The 17,068-nt window shown below is 33.7% G+C and overlaps 1 protein-coding gene across 2 annotated transcripts in view; it reads right to left on the bottom strand.

The window, feature by feature from the left end:
* Positions 1–17,068, bottom strand: part of LOC114332067 (PAN2-PAN3 deadenylation complex catalytic subunit PAN2) — a 186,631-nt gene that overhangs the window by 90,284 nt on the left and 79,279 nt on the right. For both annotated transcript variants that reach the window (XM_050650441.1, XM_050650442.1), the window contains 2 exons: positions 11,986–12,222; positions 6,407–6,655 (listed from right to left, as the gene is read on the bottom strand). In XM_050650441.1, coding sequence (XP_050506398.1) covers positions 6,407–6,655; positions 11,986–12,222 — 486 coding nt within the window. The remainder of the gene's footprint in view (positions 1–6,406; positions 6,656–11,985; positions 12,223–17,068) is intronic.

Genomic DNA, 17,068 nt, shown 5'->3' with positions numbered 1-17,068 from the left:
TCTCTACAAGTATTCTCTCATGACTTTTGATGTAAAATAATTAGGGAAGCAGGAATTCAACAATTCAGAATTTTACATTGAGTTTCCTATGGCCCTTTTTACGATTCACCACCCGGTATAAGATAAAATGTGTACTATTTGTCTTATTATTTAATAATAACACAAATAATACACATATATACACAATAACACACATTCAATGATCGAAAATCATTTAAAAATATGGGAATGTAAACTCTTGTGACGTAAAGTCAAAAATATAAGTCTCCCCACCACCGTCGGACAAGACAACCGTAATAAAGTCTAATAACCGTGTAATTATTTACCTTAAAATTTCAAAGCCCAATATAAAATTAGTTGTGAAAACAACTGTTTGTGTAATATAAAGAAACTTCAAAACGCAAAAATTCGACAAAACCCGCAAAAAATTCAACTGATTGACAGCCACAAAAGTAAACAAAGCAGAAACGTCAAACAAATTGTGCTTAAAATATGAAAACATACCGAATCGTCTTTTTGTGTACCTATCTCTTTTCAATGCACTCAGTCTAGATGGTTCATAAAAATAACATGTGTTGTTACTTAATAACAAACGGCAGCTGGTTTGTCATGAGTTTCATGCCTGGAAGAGAATGATGCTAGATAAAAAGTATGTGTTTTATCTCTTCAGGTATTAATGACGCACGGGTAAAGACTCGCGGACTCAACTGTACTTATTGCTCCCACTAGCAGCGTGGGATTCTACACCACGTCACAGACTCATAGATTACCATTGGTTTAATAACCCTTGTGTATAACTAAAGGGTCATTTTGGGGTTGAGCCTCCAGTTTTTACCACATATTACCTCCAGTTACCACAGTTGCCCAAGGACATAGTAGGTTTCTATGTGGTTTTCAGTATGTGAGTATTCCGTGTAAGCCTATGATCAAAATATAGCCCTAGACATTTTGTTTCTTGGGCTATTTTAGGTGAAAACTAATATTGTTCTTCAGAAGAACCAAACACGCGAGTTATGGACACCGTCTCTGTGCTATGTATCATCGAACTATAATAATTATTTTGCATTTTTGTAACTGCAGGTTTTATTTCAACATCACATTTTGTTAACTTTTACTTAGTAAGTCTGTTCATAAACTTTAGAAAGAAAGAAGCTCAAGAAACACTGCATTTGTATTTTAATTTCAACAGATCTTTTACGTAATTTTAAAAAGAAAATAATCATTTTAAGAACAAGTGTTCATGTGGGAAACTTAGAAGTCGCGTTTTGCACGAAAATTTCGATTTAGGTTCTACTTACCCTCCACTTCGAAGTTGAACTTATGCCGTTAGTTACATCTACTTGGGGGGTAACAGTCATCCCATCTCGGGGGGTGAAAACGCGTGTTTAAAATAAGTCCGAAAAAGTTACGCTCAAAATAAAGTTGACCACTTTTTTTTGGTAAAAAAAAATCGTGAAAATCTCCCCTTATTTAGCACCCTAAATAAAATTAGTCGTTAGCTCTTTACCATTTACTTTATATGCATGTGTATTATTTATACGATGAGGTGCTTATTTATATTTAGACCGGTTCGAAGTGCTTATTTCTGAATAAATTTAGTTTTATAATGAAAAAAAAATTGTCTAAAAATTTTGAAAAAATGCTCTTTTTTCAAAATAACTTAATAAGTAAAATCTCAAATAGTAAAAAATGAAGGTTTTGCTTTTATACATATGCCAGTTTCATTTTGTTTTTCTGATAGACAAAAAGTTGGTTAAAATACGGCTGTTCAAAGTTTGCATACACTCGTGATTAGTGACTCGTTCAAGCCCTTTCTACTATAACCCTTTCAAAAATAAGCACTTTAAACCGGTGAAATTTACAGATTATATAAAAAATACTAAAACACGTAAGTTAAGTAAATTGTTTGTAAAACGTTAACTATTAATTTCATTTGGGGCGCTAAATTTTTACTGGAGATTTTCACGATTTTTTACCAAAAAAGAGCTAATTTTAATTTAAAGCATAACTGGCTTATTTTTTATGCAAGGAACTTTTATAAATAATAAAAATAAAGCTTTTTTAAACGCTTTTAAAAAGTTTTCATGGGTTTTTTCCCGAAACGTGCTTCATTTTTGGTTATTGCACGTTGAATGTTGTTCTGAAGCTATTTCCTTGTGGCATTTTTATGATTAATTATTTATATGGGAAATAAGCCACAATTAAAATGAAAAAAATAATTTTATTAACGTTTCGACGCCCAAATCGGGTGCCGTTGTCAAAATACAAAATATTACTAAAATAAACAAAAGTGTTGTTGCTAAGCAAAAAAATTCTTCTAATAATTTATTTAATCTCACTCATTTATATTGGCAATTTAGACATATATTATACATTTTAAAGTAGAAGGCTTTAAAATGATATTGCCAATATTTATGAGTTGCGTTCCTGGGACGACTTACTGAAAGATAGTTAGTTCATTCGATTACATGAAATCAACCCCAACTCAAGAATATCCGTCATAAAAAATTATAGCATGTGATATGTCTTTAAAAAGACAACCAAATGCAACGACAGTAAAATTCTCGCGTTAGAGACTTCATAGTAAATCACAAGGGAAAACCAGGAAAAACTCTGTGATACTATCCCGACATCGTAAGTATTTGGTCTTACATTAATTTACTTTCAAAAAATAATACCAAATTCTGACTTGTAACATGTTTAAATTATAAATAATATAAATAATACTAGATATATAAGTAATACTAAAATATAAAATATGTACTAGCTCGATATTATTGACTTACTAATCTTGGTATTTTCTTTCTATTGACTTCCTCTTTCAGTATGGGTAACCACATCCTACTGCATTCTACCGAGGAATTTGCGACACAATTGGTTTCATTTAGCATAATTAGAGCCGCTTCTTTGATTTTCCTCTTTTTACTATCTGATTCTTTCAGGACTATACTTGAATCTCTCCACTGAACTCTATGTTCATTATCCCATGCATGTTGACATATTTGAGATCTCTCAAATTCTCTATTTTTAATATAAGATTGATGTTCACTTATTCTAACGTCTAATGGTCTTGATGTCTCACCTAAATAAAATTGTTCGCATTCACAAGGTATTTTATAAATGCAATTCTTTGTTCTTTCTTGATCATTGTTAGGTTTAGTTTTAGACAGAATAGATCTCAATGTGTTTGTTGTTTTGAATGTTGTTGAAATGTTGAATTTATTTCCTATTGTTTTAAGTTTCTCGGATAGTCCTTTTATATATGGTATTGATATTTTCCTCGTATTATTTCTGGTGAATATTGTAGGATCCCGTTCTAAGTTGTTCTGTTCCATTCGATCCAATCTTGACAATTCCTTATTTATAAACGATAAAGGATAATCATTTTTTAATAAAACAGATGTTAACAATTGTTTTTCTGCTAAAAAGGAATTTTCGTTAAAACAAGTAATTTTGGCCCTATCATATAAGGATTTAATGATTCCCTTTTTAACGTTGATGTTGTGATTTGACTTGTAATTGAGATATCTGTTGGTGTGTGTTGGTTTTCTATACACTTGAGTCTCATATCCAATATCCTTCTTTGAGATCAAAACATCGAGGAAAGGTAGGCTGTTATTGTATTTCTTTTCCATTGTAAATTTTATCGTCTCTTCTTGATCGTTTATAATATTCAGGAACGTATCCAACAATTCTGATCTATAAGGCCATATTGAAAACACATCATCTACATATCTCCACCATACTGTGGGTTTTAAATTTTGTTTAGAAATAATATTAGTTTCGAAATCCTCCATAAATATATTAGCCAATAATGGAGATAAAGAAGAGCCCATTGCTAGACCAAAATTTTGTTTATAGAATTCATTGTTTAGTTGAAAATAGGTATTATTGGTACATAATGTCAATAACTCCATTATAGCTGATACGTTTAGTCTTGTCCTAGTTGCCAATGTATTATCATTCTCTAATTTCGTTTTGATTATGTTTAAAGTTTTATCTAATGGTACATTTGTAAATAAACTGTTTATGTCAAAACTTACTAAAATATTATTTGGATTAAATTCAATAGTTGATAATTTGTTTAAAAAATGTTTTGTATTTTTTATAAAAGTGTCATCATTATTAGCAAATGGTTTTAGAATGTTTAATAAGAATTTTGATAGTTCATTACAAGGAGAATTGATGGTACTACAAATGGGTCTAAGTGGTATGTTCGCTTTATGAATTTTCGGCACTCCATAAAAATGTGGTGTCTTACTGTAGTGAGGTGTCATTAATTTTCTTTGATAGTATGTTAGATAATTTTTAAATTTGAATAAAGTTCTATATATTTTGTTTTCCAGTGTCTTCGTTGGATCCTTCGTTAATTTGCTATAAGGTCCATTTATATAATCTATGCACGTTGAAATATTGGATTTGAAATTTGACGAATAATAACGTATTTTTCATTAGCTACAATTTTGCTTTTGCTGGGTCTATATACTTCACGAATACACAATTTTTCGTTTTTATTCTATGCTAAATTTTTGCTGAGCTTATTTGTTTCCCATAAAATACTTACTTTTTGAGGATTTGTGAAAATCCGCCAGAAAACGTGTTTTTTTTTGTCGAGAAATAAACATTTTCAAGCGCAAATAACTAAGCAACTTCCGTTCTTACTTATACTTACTTAAGCCGTCCTCTTGTACATTACGGTGTCGAGGTACGAGGAACTTCCGTTCTATAGACTTAAAAAAAAGTCAATAATTTTCGAGTTATTTGCGCTTGAAAATGTTTATATCTCGACAAAAAGAAAACACGTTTTCTGGCGGATTTTCACAAATCCTCAAAAAGTAAGTATTTTATGGAAAACAAATAATCTCAGCAAAAATTTAGCATAGAATAAAAACGAAAAAATTGTGTAATCTTGAATTATATAGAGCAAGCAAAAGCAAAATTGTAGCTAATGAAAAATACGTTATTATTCGTCAAATTTCAAATCCAATATTTCAACGTGCAATAACGAAAAATGAAGCACGTTTCGGGAAAAACCCATTAAAACTTTTTAAAAGCGTTTAAAAAAGCTTTATTTTTATTATTTATAAAAGTTCCTTGCATCAAAAATAAGCCAGTTATGCTTTAAATTAAAATTAGCTCTTTTTTGGTAAAAATCGTGAAAATCTCCAGTAAAAATTTAGCGCCCCAAATGAAATTATAGTTACGTTTTACAAACAATTTACTTAACTTATGTATTTTAGTATTTTTTATATGATCTGTAAATTTCACCGGTTTAAAGTGCTTATTTTTGAAAGGGTTATAGTAGAAAGGGCTTGAACGAGTCACTAATCACGAGTGTATGAAAACTTTGAACAGCCGTATTTTAACCAACTTTTGTCTATCAGAAAAACAAAATGAAACTAGCATATGTATAAAAGCAAAACTTACATTTTTTACTATTTGAGAATTTTCGTATCGCTAGTATTTATTAAGTCTTTTTTTTCAAAATTTTTAGAAAAAAGTTTTTTTATTATAAAACTAAATTTATTCAAAAATAAGCACTTCGAACCGGTCTAAATATAAATAAGCACCTCATCGTATAAATAATACGCATACATATAAAGTAAATGGTAAAGCGCTAACGACTAATTTTATTTGGGGTACTAAATAGGCGGAGATTTTCACGATTTTTTTTTGCCAAAAAAAAGTGGCCAACTTTATTTTGAGCGTAACTTGCTTAGTTTTGATGCTAGAAACTTTTATAAAAAATAAAACTTTTTTTAAACAATTTTAAAAACACATTTTAAAAAAAAATTAATGTCTTTCCCGAAAATTGCTTAATTTTTTAATTATTTCACGTTGAAATATTCGATTTGGAATTTAATGAATAAGAACGTATTTTTCATGAGCTACAACTCTGCTTTTACTGGGTTTAAATACTTCATTAATGCACATTTTTTTCGTTTTTTAGAGGCTACATTTTCGATACGAATATTCTTTAGATAAAATACTTACTTTTTGAGTTATTTGCGAATAACCGCCTGTAAACGTGTTTTTTTGTTGAAAAATACACGTTGTCACTGGCAACTAACTCAAGTATTAATTTAGTTAAAAAAACTCTATAGAACAAAAGTTACTTAGAATTAGTCAGTTTATCCATTTCCAGACTTATCTTGCACGTATGTTTTGTCACCCCCGATAAGGGGTGATTTTCACCCCCCAAGTAAAAGCAACCAACGGCACAAGTTCAACTTTGAACTGGAGAGTAAGTAAAACCTAATACCAAATTATCATGCAATTCGGAGTTGACCCTGAAAATTTCCCCCAAAATCCCAAACCGTCAGTTACTGGGCTAGTTCTAATATCTTTTTTTTGTTTCTATGTATCAATACTATTACAAATGTTAAAATTGTAACTGTATTCTTACCTGTATTAAAGCTGACAGTTCAATTTTCTGTTTAGCATCGGGAGCAAGATCGCTTAAAATTAAACTAAGAGCAGATGCTTCAGGGACTGTCCGAAAAGCTCTTAGAAAGTTTCCTGGTTGACATGGTTGATTGGGTGAGGCCGTCAAAAGCATATGAAACAAGAATCCCAGTTCACAGGAAAGACAAAATTCTTTCATACACAGATGGGCTAGTAGAGCTGCTCGTAATGGTTCCGTATAATATAAAACCTAGAAAATAAAATATTACTATAGTCTATTTTTAAACCAAGAGGAGTAATTCAAATTTCCAGCGCCGTAAAGCTTGTTTGTAATTGGTCCAACCTCAGGCAAGTTTACTCCACTGTGATTCAATTTTGACACTAATGACATTTATAAAATTTTGACAGTATTGGCATTTCGTAGGTAAATAAGTTATATCAGCGATTTTTTGTATTTTCTGCGTTATTCCTTTAATTTGTAGGTTTTTAGTTTACTTTTATATAAAATACAGTTATTTTTAGAACTCTTTAGCGACGTATTAGTACTTACTTACTTAAGCCGTCCTCTTGTACTTGTCTCGTGTCGAGGTAAGTGGAGAAATCAGACGTCTCCATGCCTTTCGGTCAGTAGCTAGTCTTTCTGCTTCTCTCCACCCAATATTTCTTTTTACGCAAGCCTTTCCAATATTTGCATTCCGCGTTCTTGCTGGCCTGCCTCTTCGTCGTCTGTTGTCAGACGCAGCTTTCCATACCCTCTTTACAGTTCTACCTTCACTCATTCTCGCCATATGCCCGAACCACGATAACTGTTTCGTTTCAAGTCTGTCCAAGGTCCTTCCAACACCGCACCTTTCACGTATGTCTTCATTTCTTATACATCACGTCTGGTCACCCCGGATACCGCACGTAAATATCGCATTTAGCATGCTTGAATTTTACTACGGATGTTGTCATTCACTGTCCACGTTTCACTACCGTAGAGTAGCACCGGCTCGTATACAGTTTGAAATACTTTCATTTTTGTTTTCAGGCTTGCTTCTTTCTTCCTAATAAAACTTTTATTTAGTGCATAGTATAATTTTGTTGCACTCATTACCCTGCTGTTTATTTCTGATTTATATTTCCTTGCCCATTTATTGCTAATCCTAGATACTTGAAGTCCTCTACTTGTGTAATGGTCTCATTATTCAGCTTTACATTTATATTTTCTTGAATTTTCGATATTACTAAAGCTTCTGTTTTTTCAATATTTATTTTCATCCCAAATTTCTTAAAGGCTTCATTCCAAACATTCACATTCACTTGTCTTTTTCTGATTTTGCCACAATTACCAGGTCGTCGGCATATATCAACTCTGACACGTAAACTTGTTGCAGTTTATACACCCCAACCCTAGTTCTTTTTACCTTACCCCTGCATTCTTTTGCAATTTCGTCCATTAGAGTGATGAATAACAAAGGACTCAGAACACCACCTTGTCTTACACCTGTCCTTGTGTAGAATTCTAGAGACGAGTGATTGTTCGTTCTTACATTATTACGTGTACATTTATATATACTCTTTATTGCTTGGATTAACTTCGGTTTCACATTTCTACGGTTTATTATTTCCCAGATCTTGTTACGTGGCGCCCGATCAAATGCTTTTTCAAGTCCACAAAACATAGAAACAACTTACTGTTATGCTCTAGGGCTTTTTCTGATAACTGTCTCACCGTGAATATGAGATAGGTTGTACCTAGCCCTGGCCTAAAGCCGCATTGGCTGTCATCCAGTGTGGCCTCGATATTTTCTCGCAGCTTTTTCTCTAGTATTATTTCGTAGATTTTACTAGCAACTACCAACAATGATATTGCCCTGTAGTTAGAACACTTATGTTTATCACCTTTTTTTGTGTAATGGTAGAATAGTTGCAAGAGTCCAATCTCTAGGTATGCATCCAGTACGCCAACAGCTCCTTATGATCTTCCATATACCCTATTCCACGAACATACGCCTGTTTTGGATTAGTTCGACAACGAATATTTTACTGTGCAAAATAAGAAGAACGAAAGTAAATTGCAAATTATATTGTTGTTTATTGGAATAATTATTAGCGCCATTTACTTTCGTACTTATGTTGCACAGTAAAATATTCGTTGTCGAAGTACATAATAGAAAACAGGCGTATGTTCGTGGAATGGCCCATAGTAATTGTAATCCTTCTCCTTCCATATATTTAATTAGCTCAGCCTTAATATTATCGTGTCCTGCAGCCTTGCCATTTTTTAATTTTAAAATTGCTTCCCTGTATTCTTCGTATGTTATGTCATCATCATCTTGTTGTTCATTTAAATTGTACTCCTCCCTGTCATTCTCTATTTCGTTGTTGTCTCCCATTAATAATTCCATAAAATGTTCCCGCCATCTTCCGGTAATCTCTTCATTTTTTAATAATATGTTACCATCTTTGTCCTCTAAACCTGTTACTCCGTTTGATTTCTTTTGTCTTAGATATTTTAGGGTCCTATAGAGCAACTTCGCATTACCCTTACTATCACTTTCCATTTTATTTCCAAATTCTTCCCATTGACGATTCTTAGCTTCTTTAATTTTATTTTTAACCAGTATTCTCTGTTCCTTATATTCTTGATAATTACTTTCACTTTTATTGCTTATATACTTTTTCCACAATTTTTTCTTCTTCGAAACTTCCAATTTTATGTCATCATTCCACCAAGCTGTACCTTTCAGATATCTTCCTTTCGTTACACCACATACTTTACTCCCAGTTGCATATACCAGCTCCTTAAAAATATTCCATAATATTTCTATATCCTCCTCATTTTTCCAATTTGTTTTTCGTATTTCTTCAGTTAATTTACGACAGTATTCTTTCCTAATATTTTCAGACGTTTGTATACTTTAATACTTCGTTATTTGTAGCGATTTTCTTCATTTTTAATATTAAATGTCTGTTCTCTCCTTGTCTTTATTTTAGCTTCAAAGAGAAAATGATCCGAGCTGATCTCATAACCTCTTTTAACACGAACGTCCGCTATTTCATTTTTATATCTGTTCTGTACTAATACTAGGTCAATAACGGATTTTTCTTTCCGCGAATCCATTAGTATAATATAATATTTATGGATTACCGTCGAAGGCCGACATGATCAACCAAAACAGAAGATGTATTTCGTGATATTTCTAGTGACTTTCTTGGGTGTGAATCTGTCTTGTTAGTTTACTCCTTTTGGTTTAAAAACAAAGCTTAATAAACTATAACAGCTATGAACTATACGAATTAAAAATTTTAATAGAATTATGCTTTATAAAAACGTTTATTTTTTTAAAATATTTTTTGTTAAACGAAGTACTCACTTGAATAGATATTTTTGAGCTACTATGTTTTCATATTATTCATAAATTTGTAAAAGCAGTCTACATTGGTCAAATTAATACACATATACACATCAAATGAAATGTCTCGACTGTCAGAAACATTAGAAAGGAATGGCTAGTTACAAGAGTCCGGCAAATATGTCAATGAAGAGATCCTATATCGAAGGAGAACAACTCCTTCCTATTCCATAAATCAGGATTAAAAGATCGTAGATTTGGAAATATAATAAATAACTCGTTGCGCTGTCATTGACATAGAGGAAGCATTCGATAATACCTCATATATGAATCCATAAAAAGAGCGCTGGTAAAGAGAAGCATTGAAGCTTAACTAATACAATGGATCCAGTCAATGCTAAAATCCAGAATCATCACAGCTAGTATTGAGAGAGAACTTGTGACTGTGACGGCAGTAAAGGGATGCCCTCGAGGGGGAGTACTATGGCCCCTGCTGTGGTCTCTGGTCGTGGATGACCTCTTTACTAAGTTTAACGATTGTAATTTTACAACCCAAGATTACGCTGATGACCTAGTTGTTACAATTAGAGGCAAGCATTACCACACTATATCTAGTCTTATACAAACTGCTCTTAACGAAGTCAAAATTTGGTACTCGAAGGAGGGCTTCAAATGTCAATCTCAGCGACACGACTTTGATACCATTCAGAAGGAGACGTAAATACAACGTACAGACTCCAATTATGAATGGCATCACATTAGACTGTTCCAGAGAAGTAGAATATCTGGGGATAACCCTAGATCAAAAACTCACCTAGAATAGTCATATTGAAAAAATTTTATCCAGAGCTTTGTTGGCTGATCCAGAGATTTGGAAAGACTTGGGACCTAAAACCGAAAATGACTCCAAAACGATTGGTCTAATAATGGTCTCATGGTCCCGTCCCCCATACGGATCTAGGATATCTCTGGTTCGGCGGGGCCATTTCGGCGTCGAGCCAAGTTGACGTCTGCCGTTTCGGCGTCGGTCATTTAGGCGTCGGAATTAAGGTCGATTCTAACTGTACATTCCATTTTCTTTCCATCTTCTTCACGTGCCATCTCCGCGACGGAGGTTGGCAATCATCATGGCTATTCTAATCTTAGATGCTGCTGCTCTGAATAGTTCGGTTGATGTGCATCCGTACCATTCCCTCAAGTTACGCAACCATGAGATTCTTCTCCTTCCTACACTTCTCTTGCCCTGGATTTTCCCCTGTATAATCAACCTGGATTTTCCCCTGTATAATCAATCAATTGAAGTATGTTGTATCTCTCATTACGCATAACATGCCCCAGGTATTGCAGCTTTCGTGTCTTGATGGTTTCCAATATTTCCAGTCTTTTGTTGACTCTTCTCATGACTTCGTTGTTTGTTATATGCTCGGTCCATGATATCTTCAGGATTCTTCTATACACCCACAGTTCAAATGCTTCTAACTTTTTAGTAGTCGACGCGTTAAGTGTACATGCTTCTATCCCGTAAAACAGGGTCAAGAAAATAACACCTTGCCAACCTAACTTTCAAGTCTAATTTCAGTTCTCTTGCACAAAGTACCTTTCTCATTATATTGAAGTTTGTTCTTGCTTTCTCTATTCGAACTTTGTTTTCTTTGGAGTACTCGTTTGTGTGATTAATTATTGTGCCAAGATAGTTGTAGTTTTCAACTTGTTCTAAAGTTTTACCTTTCTTTCCATACCCGTTCCATACACATCCCATTAAAATTCGATTCTCACTATACGTTCCGTTTACTTCCCATACTCGTTCCGTACACCTCCCATTATTTTATCCACCATTCTCAGTAGACGTCGCCGTTTAAATATTGTATTTTGTTCCAGTAAAGGCTCATAAAAGCGTCGCCTACTGCAACAAACCGCCTTCTCGAAATGAGTAAAAAATATATAACAATGGTCGCTGGCCTCACTGGTCACTACCCTCTGAGATATCATCTCATATGCATATGATATGCAACTACGTAGCACTGTTCTATAAACGACTAAAATCCCTAGAAGAGGTCACTCTAGCGCCCTCTGACATAGGAAACAAGTCACGTAGGAGCCTAATCAACTTCGTTACATCCTAGAGTTTAACTAGATTAAGGTATACGCAAAAGATCTCTATAGGTAAGACTGCAGAGAGGCTGCACTGGAGAGGGTCGCCGGCGCCCCACCTTTTGGTTCTAGGGTTAATAAAACTGCTTACCTGCAGCATGCTGTTGCAATATGAATTAGGAAGAGTGGCTTCGAGTCCAGAAAATCCCGTTTTATTGTAATGATCGAATTGAAAATCATCCGTACCAAGCTTATTGTACTTGACATCAACTTTCCGATATCTTTTGGGAATAGCTATAAACGTTCCATTATCTTCGTTATGTTTTGGACTTCGATTCAACTGAGTATAATTGTTGGAGACACCATTTTGAGCAAAATCGTAGGGTACCTAAAACATTATAATATAATTTATAACAAACATTCTTTAAATAATCATTTACCTACTCTGCCCGACCAATAAATATTGTAACTTGTAAAAAAGTAGAATCATGTTTTGCTATACCGGGTGGCGAACTGGAAAACGGGCCATAGGAAACTCAATGTAAAATTCTAAAGTGTTGAATTTTTGCTTCCCTAATTATTTTACATCAAAAGTCATGAGAAACTATTTGTAGAGGACTGAAATCTGCATTGAAAACAACCGTTAAAATTGTTAAATTAAACTACGAATTAAACATACTCCAAAATTTTGTAAAAATATAATCCATTTTTCAGAGTATTACGCCAAAGTTAGGCCACACACAGTGCAATAATGTGTGTAACGGTTGCGTTCGGTCACAATGAAGTTTTTATATTAACCATTTGAACTGTCAATATTTTTATTTTATCAGTTATTGTTTAAAAAACAATAAAGTTGATAAGATATCCTCAGTTGAGGAGAAAGTATTAATAATAAAGATGTTTTATTCAGTCAATAGTGTGCGCACTGTCAGTTAAATAGTAACGTATGGTGTAACCTTTACACACATACCTACTGCTGCAAATGTATTATTTTTCAAAATTTTGGAGTGTGTTAAAATCGTAGAACAATTTTAACTTTTGTTTTTAATACAGATTTTAATCCTCTACAAATATTTTCTCATAACTTTTGATGTAAAATAATTAGGGAAGCAGGAATTCAACAGTTTAAAATTGTACATTGAGTTTCCTATGGCCCGTTTTACGATTCACCACCCGGTGGTCTTTTAAAAATAAATCTACTAGTAACCATCAGTCGCGCAACAGGCATTTTCTTTAAAATAATTTTACGGAATGGCGGCCATTCACCATTTCTTAAGAACTGGAACGTTATAAAAACTATGAACATATGTCAACAGATTTGTTCAATCAATGCAAAACTTTGTACTGATTGTATGGATATGAACCTAGATAAAAATATGTTCAGAAATTTATATTGTGCAATAATCTGTATTATTAGTCTAACATATGCATATAAACAGATGCAGCAAAGAAGAACCCGAGAAAAACAAGAAAAATATAAAGACCTTAGAAGAGAAGAGCATTCATAGAAGAACGAAAGAGAATTTGTGAAAATAGAATACTGGAAGAACTTGAGGCATTAAAACAGAAAAATCAAACAAGCAAATTCTATAAAACTCTGAATAATGCAAGAAAGGAATTCAAACAAAGGCTAAGACTATGTAAGGATAAGTAGGGGCACATACTCAATACAAAACAAGAAATATTAAAAAGGTGGGTGGAACACTATAAAGAACTACTTACCATCGAAGTAGAAGATCCAAATCAACCAAACCCAAGAGCAACCAACAATACACCATTAGAGCCTCCACCAATTCAAGAAGTACGGGATGCAATAAAACACCTAAAAAATAATAAATCTCCAGGAAGTGATGGTATATCCCCAGAACTTATTAAATGTGGAGGCGCTACTCTGACTAATCAAATATATAAAATAATACTGAGAGCCTGGAATGAGGAACAAATCCCGGAAGAGTATTGGAATCGTTTGCCCGCTACACAAAAAGGGTGATCAATTGGAATGTAGAAACTATAGGAGAATAACCCTCCTTAATACAGCTTACAAAATATTTTCGAGTATCTTATATGGTCGCCTAAGTGCACATTCAGAGGGGCTGCTTGGAGAATATCAAAGTGGTTTTAGGCCTGGTCGATCAACAACAGACCAGATCTTTGTGCTAAGGCAAATACTGGAAAAAAACCAATGAATTCAATATCGACACATACCATCTTTTCGTAGATTTTAAATCGGCCTATGATAGTGTCCTACGAAATAAATTGTAGGAAGCCATGGATGAATTCCACATCCCTGATAAACTGATAAGATTGGTTAAGGCTACAATGCGTAAAGTCGTTTGCAAAGTCGAAAATACAGGGCGAACAATCACAGGCGTTTGAAACAAATGTTGGGCTGCGACAGGGAGATGCGCTGGATTGTCTCCTATTCAACATAGCTCTGGAAAAGGCGGTCAGAAATGCACGAATAGACAACAGAGGAAATATTTTTAATAAATCATCCCAAATTTTGGCATATGCAGATGACGTGGACCTAGTTGCCCGCACAACACGCAAACTAGAATAAATATATACCACCTTCTCAAATGCCTCAAAAAATATGGGCCTGAAAGTAAACGAGGAGAAAACTATGATGATGGCATCAACACCCAACAATAGAGCCAGAAACATCGGTCACCAATTCACTGTTAATAACTCTACCTTTGAAGTGGTGGACAAATTCACATACTTAGGCTCCCTGGTCACCAAGGAGAACGTCATGACGGAAGAAATCAAGCGAAGGATAATCCTAGCGAACAAATGCTATTTTGAACTGAGTAGACATATGAGAAGCAGAAACTTAAGCCAAAAAACGAAAATAACATATACAAAACCCTTATACAACCAGTGTTGACATATGGATCGCAGACATGGACCATCTCCAAGGCAGATGAAAATCTTCTGCTTATATTTGAACGAAGGATCCCGAGGAATATTCGGTGGCATCTGTGAAAATGGTATTTGGAGGAGGAGGTACAACTACGAGGTATACCACAGATATAAACATATATTTGGTGGTAAAGACGTAGTATCTCTTATAAGAATAGGAAGATTAAGATGGGCAGGACATCTAGCAAGATCACAGCATAACAACTCTCCTAGAAGAATCCTTATGTCACAACCTGTGGGAAGTAGAAATAGGGGTAGGCCAAAACTTAGATGGAAGGATGGTGTAGATGAGGATGGGAGAAAAATAGACGCAGCAAACTGGCAACGGTTGGCAATGGATAGGACTGACTGGCATAATAGACTTGGGAGAGATTTCTAAGCATAATACTTATGGTAAAATACAAGTAGGACTATTTTCTTTTTAAATATGAACAAAATATGCAAAAATAAGTCATTTTGACACTTATTTATGCTTTTATTGCTTTTCTTAAATTTTTATGCCTCTTTTGCATTTTTGTGCTTATTTGCTGCTTTTTTATAGACTATTATCATTTTTGCATTTGCGAACACCAGAAATTTAATTTTGATCTATGTAGTGCAATTATGGACTCTGATCTCCCATTAAATAAATTGCAAAATGAAAGTTTTAAATCATTTTTGGAAAAGTAAGTACTATCGAAGACAGTACTTTGTCTATACAGTACTTTGTCTCCCTAGAGAGACAAAGGACTTTTACGCCCTAGGGAGTAAAAGTAAAAGTGACGTCATGGTATGTCATTGATGAAATAACTTATTAAGGCCGTACACAATATTCTATTTGCTATTACGTAAGTATCTATACATTTTAATTCTATTACGTAAGTATCTATACATTTTAACGTTTATTTATAAAACACCTTGTATTTTTCATAATGGTAAAAAACAGTAAATTGTTATTTTGGTTTAACAATGTTTACATTAATAATCTGACGTATATTTGACAGCTCTACTGTACCTACTTGTTAGTTTTAGTTCTCTAATAAATTTTGTTAGTTACATAAATAAATTATTTAAAAATGAAAAAATGACTTATTTGAGGAATGTGGAAAAATCATATGTATAACATGGGAGTAAAGTGCTTTTCCTCCCTTGAATGATTACTGCCCTCCGCTACGCGTCGGGCAGTAAACTTCATTCTCGGGAGGAAAGGTAGCACTTTGCCCCCTTGTTATACAAATAGCTATTAACTACGTTTACAAGAACACCAGAAAAAAAGTAAAAACACTAGTGGGAAACAACATCTGGTTTGCTGTGGACAAGACTACGTATATTTGTGGAAGGTACGTTGCTAATTTAATCTATGGTCCTTTTCACAGGCATTTTTCAGTGCGTCACAAGTGAGAGAAAAAAACAGGTAAGTCCGTGATAATACACATTTATAACATGACATTTTAGTTAAATCTGACAGTGACAGTTGTCAGAGTCGTAATCAGCCAAATATGTAAAGGCAGTATAATCCTTTTATTTGCAATTTGGTATAAAAACAAATGAATTGTGTTTACTGAATTTATAAAATGGTATTTTCTTTGATTTGTATAGTCTAATAAATTGTACAGATTATAGTCGTATATATAATTCGTAAATCATTTTTTGTTCGATTATAGCGCCATCTATCAACAGCTAGAATAAATGTTAGAAATGACTGTAATCACGGAAGTACGTTTTTTTCTGTCACTTCTAACTTAATGCGTTAGAAATAAATCGAAAAACTGTGACGCACTGAAAAGTGCCTATGAGAAAGAGATTATTCATGCTTTTCGACGCTACACCATATAATATGATCAAAACAGCATCAAATCTTAGGCCCGTATTCATAGTCGAGACTCAAGTCTGAGTCGATGCTCAAGTCCGACCTTGAACAAATTCTTATACAAATTTGTATACAAATTTTTTCAAGGTCGACCTTAAGCATCGACGCTGACTTGAGTACCGACTATGAACACGGGCCTTAAAGTGTTTTATCCAAATCTAATTCACTGTACGTGTCTAGTACACGGCCTGAATCGCGTTGCTGAGACTATACGGCTGCAATTTCCACTTGTTAATGAGTTGATAAAAAATGGAAAAAAAATCATTAAAGCTCCTTTAAGGGTGCAACTTTTTAGAGACCTATTCCCCAACACTCCATTACCACCTGAACCAGTTTTAACTCGGTGGGGTAGATGGTTAGATGCAGCTTTATACTACGCCGAATTTTTCGAAAATTTTAAAAGCTTCGTATTGGAACTTAAAGATGTAACTAGCAAATCGATAAAAGATTGTAAGGATGTTTT

Source organism: Diabrotica virgifera, chromosome 5 (assembly GCF_917563875.1).
Source record: "Diabrotica virgifera virgifera chromosome 5, PGI_DIABVI_V3a".
Lineage (NCBI taxonomy): Eukaryota > Metazoa > Arthropoda > Insecta > Coleoptera > Chrysomelidae > Diabrotica > Diabrotica virgifera.
This window is presented reverse-complemented; position numbering and strand designations above follow the sequence as displayed.